The sequence below is a fragment of the Corythoichthys intestinalis genome, chromosome 15 (assembly GCF_030265065.1).
Source record: "Corythoichthys intestinalis isolate RoL2023-P3 chromosome 15, ASM3026506v1, whole genome shotgun sequence".
In the NCBI taxonomy this organism is placed as follows: domain Eukaryota; kingdom Metazoa; phylum Chordata; class Actinopteri; order Syngnathiformes; family Syngnathidae; genus Corythoichthys; species Corythoichthys intestinalis.
The window spans coordinates 18,740,835-18,752,117 of NC_080409.1; the positions used below are offsets into that span (position 1 = coordinate 18,740,835).

Below are 11,283 nucleotides of genomic sequence, written 5' to 3' on the forward strand. Positions count from 1 at the left end.
CACTAGCGTCGCGAATGACTGGTCGATCCTGATCGACGTAATGAGCACCCTGTTTTAGCATATCAATTAATTAGGTTCATATTCGTGAGAAATGTAGCTCTGACCCTCGTTCACCCAATCTGTTCGGTCTTATTAATGTCCCATCCCGAACAAAAAGTGTACATGCAGGTTACGCTGTTATATCGTCCCGACCAATGTTGAGACCAAACCTACACCCTTGATGCTTAGTAACGGTAGATTTTCATGGTAATTGAAAGGATTTGGATGGAAAGGATTTTAGGGGTCGGCCATCCTGATAGGATTATGGGACTCGAGGGGCTATTGGGCAGGTGAGGTAATCTACTGGGAAATAATGGGGAAAATCTGATCAGATGAAAAACTGGTAGACACTAAAGGCTTTTGATGTTGGAAAATATTGAGGGGAAAGACAAGACATTTCTCATGTGCATCCCAGCAGAATTGTGTTTATTAAATTTAAAAAAAAAAAAAAAAAAGACATATCCCGTGTAATAGAGAAGGAAAAGGTCAATAAAAGCCAGTATTACCAGGAAGTGACCACCTGACATAGGGGCAGGCATTTTGGCAATGCCTGTACTATTGTAGCCAATCAAATGTGACTGTCCCAAATTACCCACCCTTCCTAGTTATGTCAATAATACATGCATCTGTGTTCAGGTTTATTAGTGTGTATGTGCACTGGTTTAAATGACATCACGAAATGGCTGCACCCATAAACTGTCATTTTTATATGTTCAAACATTATCTCTGTTATCATAAGTCTAAGAAATTTCCAATTTGCATATTTAAATATTTTGAGCAACTGTCTTTTATGTGATAGTTATTTACATTTAACCTTGTCTTTCCCTTTAATTGAAAGTACCAAAAAAGTCCTTCACATGAAAGGTCATTGGAAATATTTGACTAAAAATCACTAAAATAAATTAAGGCAGGCAAATGGCGTACACCAACACAGGCTCTTATTCATTTTGCCAAGACAACAGGATATGGAGGTCCAAAGCTCTTGTTACAAATACAAATAAGTCTACATTCTCCTGATGAATAGTATACTGTATAGATATTGGTGTAAAGATTAACTGTAGAATACAGAGGTTCACATGTGGTCTCATTACATGACTAAAGCTATAAAAGCCCATTCATTTGTGAGTGTACGTGAAAATTCAGACTTAATCTTAATTTGAGCCTCGAATGTAAGATATGTTGTATTCACATAGTGTATACACAGATAATATATTTGCTTTCGCAATATGATGTCCTCACCAGAAATCTGTCATTTTTAACAGAAGGCATATGAATTTCACATTCATTACACATCCACATAAGACAATTGACTTAAATTTCAACGTTACATTATGGGTTAATAAATTTGCATTATCAACGAAAGACATCAGGGGTGAAAGTAGGCCGGAACGGTCCGGAACGCTGTTCCGATATAAAATTCGGGGGCTAAACGGTGCTTTGATCCTGAAAATATGACAGCAATTGTCAAATCTCCATGTTAATAAAAAATCTGCTCGGATGCCACACACGAATCTCCAAGAAGAAAACAATCTACTAATGTCAGATTTACATACACAAGTATTAACAACAAGCCTAATAAAGTGCTTGTGTAGCGTCATCCGTTTCCACCGATATTTATTTTTTATTTATTCTACGAAGGTCTCCCAGTGTGAGTATCTGAGTCCAACGAGACAGTCAGCAAAACACCCTGCCTGGATTCCACTTGTCAATTGGCTGACATACTGACATGTGATCAGCTGATTGGTTAAAATGCACATGTTTCTAGGACTACAAAAAAAAAAAAAAAAAAAAAGAACAAGCTTGTTGAATAAGTGCGATAAAAGAGGGCAATGCAATGGAAAATGGATCAGATCTTTAAGAGAAAGGAAAGAGTTGAAAAGGCTTATTTTATTTGCTCTGACGGGTAGGTTCAGAACATCTTCCATGTTATAATGCCTGAACCCAGAAAAAATTTACAGAAAATCTGATTTAAAAAAAAAAAAAAAAAATCACATAATATAATAATTTTGGGGGGAAAAAGTATTTAAAAGCCATTTGTATACTGTATATGTTCTTTCATTTGTATCATAAATGATACATTAAGCATTACATGCAGTTCTCGTAAAACAAATATAACTAAAGTGAGATTGAGAACACAATAAGGTTTTTGAACACATTTTTTTACTGCAATGAGTTCCAGAAATGCTTGTCTCAAATGTGATACAGTATATTTGTCAATATAGTTCATGTGCACTTTGGACTTATTTTTGTTCATTTACCTATGGTAGGCTACTTATTTATTTCCTTACAATAGATTTAAAAAAAAAAAAAAAGTCAATGTTTGCGTTATCTTCAAAATATATTCCATTTCACTTTACTGTTTTTAGGTAGTTAAAATCGAGGTATTTATTTAGATGTGAGAAAATGAGGGAAAATAAAAATTAGGAGATGGAGGTTGGGGTTACAAGGTGATTTTGTTCACTCTTATTTCGCACATAATTGAAAAAATACAATTTTGAATGACAATCAGTTTCTTATGTACTGTATGCCTTGTTACAGCAAGTGTAATGCAGTACCCTGATGCATGTGTAAAACCTGTTGTGTTTTATGGTGTGGTATAGTTATAACTGCCAAAAGCAGTTTTCTTTGCATTTCGGTGGTTTAGGAGGTTTGACACACACACACAAAAACAACAAAAACATTTTTAGGGGGGCTCTGTGGCAACCTTTATGTCAGGGAGTTCCGGCAAGAAATTCTAGCCACTTTCACCCCTGCATACAGGGTAGAATTACTTAGATGCCACTTCATCTGTGGTATTCACAGGGCGGATATTAAGATACTCCAGGACAAAGATCTGTAAAATCTTGTTGAGGTTTGCGATGGTGGGGCGGTCCAAGTTCTGCTCATTGTCATTAAATGTGTGCCACACAACGGGGAAAGGAGAGGGAATGAGATGAAGAATGCGGACACCTTGACAAAGGAAAAAAAAAAAACAAGTTTCCCATCAGACAATAAAAAATATGACACATATTTATTTGTGTAGTCTGCAGTGTATACCTCTGCTCAGGAATGGTACGTGATCATCATCAATGGAGCTAGCATGTCGATCTGGCCAGAAATATTCAACACTGTCCGGATGATTTTCAAGTTGATTCATGAAGTGGAGACGTTTTTCTGACAGCGGACAGTAAAAAGAGTACATCAGTTTGCACTTTCAGATTATTTGTTGATTATGACAATTTAAAATTAGATGTTTGGAGGGGAACTTATATGTGTGGGTGTGCGTGTGCCTATATGCACACATTATAATGTATGAATAATAATGTGATGTAATGTCCATCCTGTTTTTGCACATTATGTCTTGTTCTTCCATGATGCTAACTGCTTTGAATTTGTGTTATTTGATTACTTACGAGAAGAACAGTTGAGTTCCCGCATGTTGTTCTCACCCCGACCCCTTTAGCAAGTCTGCTCCAGAATTGACTTGTGCATTCTTGGAGACCAGGGTATCCCAGTGTTATTGCCACGTCCGTACTTTTTGTGTTCTCAACAAGAAGGTAAATGGACGGTACACATGGATAGCACCTTTTAACGTTCAAGGAAATCAAAACGCTTTGATACTATATCGTCATTCACCTCCTCCTCCATCAGGAGCAACATTGGGCTAAAAAAAAAAAAAAAAAAAAAAAAAAAAAAAAGGAACAGCATGGGGCTCAGTATCTGGCTCAAGGGTACTCAGACGAGGTCACCGGGACGGGAAATCGAACCCACAACCTCTGATTTGTGGAACAACAATTCTACCACTAAGGCACCCCCCGCCCCCAACCTAGAATGTACTTACCAAGAACACGAGCACATACTCCTCTACTAGAGTTTTGAGAAACGGCCATAGTTGATCTGTGTCGCGCTGAAGCTTAAAAGCTCTGCTTGTCTTGGAATATGTATGTTGTGAAATGATGTTATTATGATCTTGTTATTTGAGTGAGGGGCCCTTTCATTTGTGTTTGTTTCTATGTTAGTGAGAAATAGTTGTGAAGATTTGATTAATGACAAGATAGATTTGATTTTGATAAATGTGATGAAATAGGTTTCTCAACTGGTCTCTGACTCAGCCTGAAAAAGGGTAGTGGCATACTAATATAAACTACCTATTGTTTAATGTTAGAAGAGAGCAAAACCACCTATGCTCTGCAGCCGGGAGAGCCAGTACGTTGTTGCTGGGAAGTGGTTACCAAAGCGTGGGCTCGGGCTTCCGATCAGGTCCAATAATACAAACATATCCTGGAAGAGAAAAAAAAAGAAATACAAAATTTCTGTCGTAGATACAATGTTTCATGACTGTACGCACCGTAATTTGTACACATGCATGCACAGGTATAGTGAGTATAAAACGACAACACTCCTGCTCAAATGCCAGGTTATTGTGATACTCCTACACTAGTTGTTCATCAGAAAAAAAAAAAAAAAAAAGAATACTTTTTTGAAAGGTAGAATTAAAAAAATGAGATACTTACTACTGAGATGTTCCAACAAGAGTGTGTAGACTTTAAATATCTATTGTAGGATAAACGCATGCAAGAGGTTTGGGGCTTACTGTACGTACTATGCCATCCAGTTGATTGGTGTCTTTGTCTTCTGAAGGATGAGGGGTGTTTTCCATCTTGTGTGCTAAGTGACGGGAGCCATACAAAGAGTCAAGAGGGCTCCAGTGGATGAAAGCTTCCTCACCATCGAAGAAAATCAATTGCAAGGTCAGGTTGGCGAAGGAGGCCTACAAGAGGGAAAGTGTCAGCAGAGGGTTTTTACATGAAAGTATGATTGGGGTCTATCTGTGCCTTTCAATGGGGTTTAACGTGAATGTGGGGGCAACTTGCAAGTTACATCCTTGCCACACCACTGTCCTCACCTCAACCAAGTCCCAGTCTTGCAAGTTAGGCCCCTGCCCTCCATCTTGCAGGGCAAGGCCGCAAACAGATACACTTGGAAAGCAACGTTTTGAACTCTAAGCAGTTTGCTGCCCTCTTGTGTGAATACATTTTATTGACTGCATGATTTTTGTTTTTGCTGTGGTACATTGAAACCCAAATGCCATTTCTTTATAAGAAAGAAACAGAAGGAAGAAGCTACAGTGCATATGCGTCCTGTAAATGAATTTAGTTACAATGGAATTCTACTTCCCCTTTTTGATGGACATTTAAACCCAGTAGACACAAACTTTGGCTCATCTCTGGCCGTCACAGGGTTTGTCGCTGTCCATCAAGTAGAAAGACGTGGTGATGCAAAGGGCAACAGAGTAGATGATGAGAATATTAAGTGTGCTGTTTGTTATCAGTGCTGTGACTGCCAAATGTATTTATAGCACTGAAGTTCTACACATTTCCCCCCACCTTTAAAATGCAGCTGTATACCGTATTTATCTTATACATTTTTATTGTGTAGTCTGCAGCGTATACCTCTGCTCAGGAATGGTACGTGATCATCATCAATGGAGCCAGCATGTCGATCTGGCCAGAAATATTTATTTATTTATTTACATTTTTTTTATTATTACATTTTTCATGTGATAGACAAACACAGAGTAGCCCATTTTTGTGAAGTGAAAACCAAAAATCATTGCCTATGATACAATTACAAATCGACATTATCAATATTATTCAGTCCGCTTTACTCTGATACTCCTGAATAAAATGACAATATATGAAGAATTCAGATGAGAGTGTGGAACCACTGTGCTTAAGAGGTCAAGTTCTTTCAACCAAAAATGCAGTTATGGATATTGTTTTAGGAACTGTGGCACAATTGTGTTGAGACAGAAACGGGCCCTTATCCAAAATGTTCCCATATTTTATGTTGCCTCATTAAGTGATACACTAGTCACATAGGGTACCTTTTGAGTTTTCAGCTCCCCATCTAGGGCTCTTGCCAGCTCCAGCATCATAGCACAGGGCACAGCGGAATCAGTGGCACCTAGAAACTCTATACCGTGCCATTGCAGCGCGTAGTATTTGGAGTCGTAGTGACAGGCCAGGACTAGGCGGCGCATGGCTGATGGGTTGAGGGTGGCAATGAGGTTGGTGAAGGGAAGTGGTCCATAAGGTGTTTGTGAAATGAACCTATCCTCTGTCACTTCCCAGCCGGCTCCCAGGGATTTCAGTGTTGTTTTGATATGCTGAAATGAATAGATAAATATAGAAACAATATGTTAGCTTAATAAGTGTGCTTTATTTTACCTTTGTTACACTGAACTGAATCTGTAAGCTCCCATTATTATTTATGTAGTATACATTTTGCCCCCTTCATACGGCATCATGTAAAAGATTAAATCATATTTATGTAATATCGATATTCTGATATCGATTACGATTTCTTGGCAAAAGAAAAATAATGAAAAAGTAAAGTATTCGGATTGTGTTTTATTTAAACTTTTTTTTTTTTAGAACTGAAAGTGCCAGTGAATTTAACTCTGTTAATACACACATAACAATCCCTTGGGATTAAGAGCATTTTATTTATACAACAAGACTCCAGCTATGTTTTTAATTAAAGCAATAACGAAAGAAGAAAGTACATATACCATTTGAAACAAAATCAAACATGAGAAAAGGTTGCCAGTCAGTCTGTAAACCAAATAGTCTGTCAGGTGAAGTAGGTAGGCAGCCAGACTCAGGGTGATGTGTTGTCACATTTCTTTCTGGTCTTACTCACATAAATCAATGATTAGTGGAAAACCGTTACTCAATAATAACAATATGCAAGGTAGCAATCACCTTTTCTAAACAAACACAAATATGCACCTCTAAACTAATGCCAGTGAAGGTAAGAAACAGAATGATCCCTTAGGTTTATGAACACCACATCTTTACAAAATACATCAGGTCAACACATTAATGGGCCAATGAACAATGTGCGCAGAGCTTCAATTTGTAAATATAGACCTATGCATTTTGCCAAAATATGTTATTGCATTAAAACAAAAAACAACATGGCATTCTTTTAGTTACTGTAATCTAGTAGCAGCATACTTGACAGGAAAACGAGACAGACACAAACACACATGCACATACTTTCATACTTTAAATACCTCATGAGATAATACATTTACTCATGGCGTTATGCAATAGACCCCAATCACATGACATCACAATTCCGCCCCTCTGACTGGTGCCGCCATATTGTCCGTCAGCTCATCGTGTTTACATATTACCGCTACGTACATTCCTCCTATTACTGCGTGTTTTTCTGCTTGTCTAAGGAATCACCGCCTAGTAAACGGACCCAAAAACCTTCCTGACAATCGTTAACATTGATTAATCAAAATGGTTAAGGCATGTGTGGCGGTTGGTTGCAGTAACAGAGAAGAGAAGATAAACGGTCAATTTAGTAGTTGCGGTGTGCCCATTGTTAAAAGGGCAAATCTCGAAAGCAGCATGGTTTGTTTTATCTCGGTCCATGATGCGTTTGTGTTGACAGCCTTTAGACAGCGGCGAAAACATCAATGATGATGCCAACACGATCGCAGACGTCATCAGACGGAGACTACGAACCTCGTCGCCACGGTCGTGCAGCAAGAAGGTGAGCGCAACAACAGGTGTTGTGCCGAAAGATAGCCGCCCTGCGTGAAATGTCCCCCCTGACGGGAGCGCCCACACGGAAACGACTTTCTTGTACCGTGAATATGTATTATTTGACTCGAACTAATAAATGTCATACCTGTGTCACTGGAATATGGTCATGAAAACCTGTAGACCAATACATTTCTGTTCAAAGATGGTTATTTGGCCCAGTCCACGATTTGTTACTAAAATACAGTACTAATATTTTGTGTACTTTCATTATTTAAAATTGATCTTACAGTTATAAATCCATTACTGTAATGTTTTCATGAAAACATTTGATGTTTTCACGTCAATAAAGCGTTATAAATAAGCGCTCCTGTCAGGGGGGACATTTCCCGCGGGGCAGCTATATTTTTCGGCACACACCGGCCCGTTGTCAATCAAGTTTCATTTTACAATCGTGACAACAGTGACGCTAAGCTGAACAAATGTCGGTTTATATTCGGGCCGGTGCCGATTTTGGGTACCCGACTCCTCATCGTGACATAAACTTGAGTATGATTGGAAATTTTGTGGTCTCAGGACGAGCTCTGACGCACGGGACGGGACCGGACGGGAGGAAACATCGGTTTGGGCATCAAATATGGATCTGGCGACTGGATCGACCAAAGCTTTTCCAAATAACGGCTTTTATGCAACTCATCTAATGAGTTTACAGCGTCTGAAAGCACCGGGGCTTCCATAATTTGCAAGTGAATCCACCTTTAGAAACTACGATCAATGACAATACGGACACACAATGACGGACAATATGGCAGCACAATACAGCGATCACGTGATTGTGTGACGTTGGTGATTGGGGTTTATTTATGTCCAAAGTTGGTTGGGCAAAAGTAGCAGAATCGCTGGTTGCCATGATTGTTGTTGTTGTTCTTCTTCTTAAGACCATGCACTCTCGTGGGAAGAAGCAGAAATGCAGAGAAAACTACGGCGGCTTAGATAAACCAAAATGGTGCGCTTTTGAAAATGGACCGTACCGATTTGAATGTTTTAAATATCATTTTAAACAAAAAAGTCAGTTTTGGTTCAAAATCGATTAATTGAACAGCCTTAACCTGAGGGGTCTGAAAGTCTAACGGTGAACTGAAAGATCTTGATTATGTTTAGTTTTAAAGACTATCAGTAGTTCTGTAGATTGAAATCTATTCTTTGACTCACAGGAAGCCAGAGTGATGTAATAGATTTTTTTGGTCCCAGTAAAATTAAGTGCTTGCCTTTGCTTCGTAAAGTTTATGGCACAAAACAATAACTTGTTTTATCTGCATTGATAATGAGAAGGTTTTGGTTCATCTGCTCATTGATTTGATGGATACACTCACTCAGAGAGACTACAGGACTGAGTTTGTGAGCTAACACTTAGCTAGAGGAATCTGAGATAGAGGCAGCGTGTTGATACGCAGCCTGATAATGGACACTTGAGTAATCACACTGGGTCTTTCTTCATTCTGGCTCATTATCAAAAACAACAAAAAATAGGTCAACATCTTTTTAATATTATCTGATCTAGTTCAGTATAGTTCTGGTAAATTCAACCCAATGTCTGTAAACCAAAATGTTGTGATTACGTGTTATATGTAGCAATGGGTTTCTGGAGGCATCCTTTTTCAGATTTAGGATGATGTTAACTCACTTGCTGCACAGCCTGGCTGCCCGGAGAGCCTGGATACCTGGCAACAAGCAACGGCCCCAGGTCCCTCTGCCACATCTGTGTCAGGTCTGTGTGCGACAAGGCTGTCCGGACTTCATCAGGTGTTAGTGTAACTGCTTGGTGATGAAACTGAACAAGAGCAGAGGGTCTTGGTTTATATTTGTTTGGTCTTATCAACCTGTTAGAGTCACCCTTAAACCTTCTTTGATTAATATATTGCTTGTAAAAAATTTTTTTTTAAAAAGGTAAAAGCTATTAAGGATGCTTAGCAAAAAATTGAAAGACTACTGTACAAATTAGTCAAGCAAAAATAAACTGACCGCATGAACCTCTACTCAACCTCTGAGCAATTTATAGAGATAATATCAAGTTTGTTTTCCTTTGTTCTGTAAGTTCTGAAATTCAATCATGTTGTAAGAAAACATATTGATCGTCTGATTCCAGTGGTTCTCTTGGAATTGGTTTCAAAGTTCAGACTGCAGAGAAGTGTGGTTGTCTTGGAAACAGACATTATAAACTGAGCAAACCAAAGACAATCCATCTGCTTCTGACTCGTTCACAGTACACTCTGACTAACTCGGCACAATAAATGTTGGGAAAAACTACTAAGTGCAATTTCTCATTTGAAGTTACATTCATAATAATAGCATGACGGGCACAGCAAAATTTGACTCTTTGGTCACCGAAGGTATGTTGTTTCCTATATGGAAAACCTGTTTGTAGTTACAAAAGTCCTGTTTATGTTTAGTAATTACAGCAAAGCATAGGGTAGTGCAATGTAGAATATTATTATGCGGTTCCAAACATAACATGGTGCTGCAGAGAGCCGTGGCTCAGTGAACCCAGAGAGGGTTAAGTTGGGGTCCACTTGAGATCTATAAATACCAAGCCCTCCAATTGGAAGATCAATGATGATAGTGCAGCCATAGCAACTACATGCAGACTAAAACCACAGGAAGAAGCAGAAATGTTCCATAATTCGGTCAGCCCGACCTCTTGAAACATTGTTGAAGTACAAAGACGTCTCCAATGTTTCATTAACGAAATACTGTAATCTCATTCATTAACATTAAAAATATACAGTACAGCCCTTAAATGAGAATTACAATCATAATGAGATTACTACTACTAATACTACTATTACTACTGCTACTAATACTACGACAACTATTACGAATAAAACTACGACTTCCAGAAGTGATTGTTTATGGGTGTATTTTGTAACAAATAACAAGTACAATCATTTTGAAAATTAAATTACAATAAATAAACAGGGTGTCAAACATTTGAACAATTATGAAACATGTCAAACAATTAATAAAACCACATCAATTAGAGACAATGGTGTTATATTTAACCTAAAAATCAAAACCTAATTTCTGATTAGTGCGATGTTGATGTTACTGTAACCCGTCTGACTACAAAAACACTGCTAGTTTTCTTAAGCATTCATTATGTCTGGGTGTAGTAGCAGCGAATTCAAATGACCTACCTTTTCTTGTGTCCAGGGAACTCCATTGGAGCAGTGGATGAATGTTACCAAGATGGCAATTGTAGGAAAAAAACGTATTAGAGAAGAACCCAGGCCCCACTCAGCCATCTTCTCTGCAGCGTTTTCTTTCTCTCCCTGAATCCACTTCAGATCATGTGAGGCAGCAGGGAGCGCTCGCAATCATCTGCTGTGCATGTGTAAGTGTATGTGTGTGCACGGGAGTTTGGTGCTCCTGGCGATAAGGTTACGGGTTGAATTTATCAATAGCGATTGTTCTAAACAGGGTCAGCTATTAAATATATGACATATTCATGTCTTGGACTTTATGTAGAGCCACAATAGTATTTTCTTTTTAATTTTAATGTAATTATTCTGTAGGGATTTAATTGCAATTTACATCAATCACCAAGTATTTCTAAAGTGGACGCATAAACAACGAGAAAAGTGAAGACAAATAATGTAAAACTACTAGTAATTAAGTGACGGGACAAGAGAATGTCAAGGCTGTG

At 38.4% G+C, this 11,283-nt stretch overlaps 1 protein-coding gene across 1 annotated transcript; it reads right to left on the reverse strand.

Moving 5' to 3' along the window:
• Nucleotides 1-476: 476 nt before the first annotated feature.
• On the reverse strand, nucleotides 477-10,957 carry qpct (glutaminyl-peptide cyclotransferase). Its single transcript, XM_057859626.1, has 7 exons — nucleotides 10,775-10,957; nucleotides 9,265-9,411; nucleotides 5,906-6,187; nucleotides 4,622-4,789; nucleotides 4,200-4,299; nucleotides 3,076-3,192; nucleotides 477-2,988 (listed from the first exon to the last, which is right to left on the reverse strand). The coding sequence occupies exons 1-7, from the start codon at nucleotides 10,880-10,882 to the stop codon at nucleotides 2,807-2,809; spliced, it is 1,104 nt and encodes a 367-aa protein (XP_057715609.1). The 5' UTR covers nucleotides 10,883-10,957; the 3' UTR covers nucleotides 477-2,806.
• Between the last annotated feature and the right edge of the window lie 326 nt (nucleotides 10,958-11,283).

What these genes read in the sequence shown, in the direction of transcription:
- qpct (XM_057859626.1), bottom strand. Translation starts at nt 10,882, where the DNA reads ATGGCTGAGTGGGGCCTGGGTTCTTCTCTAATACGTTTTTTTCCTACA. An exon ending in CTCCCGGCTGCAGAGCATAG is followed by an intron (nt 3,193 to 4,199) that starts GTGGTTTTGCTC and finishes GTCCGCTGTCAG; the next exon opens with AAAAACGTCTCCACTTCATG. An exon ending in CGTACCATTCCTGAGCAGAG is followed by an intron (nt 2,989 to 3,075) that starts GTATACACTGCA and finishes TCCTTTGTCAAG; the next exon opens with GTGTCCGCATTCTTCATCTC.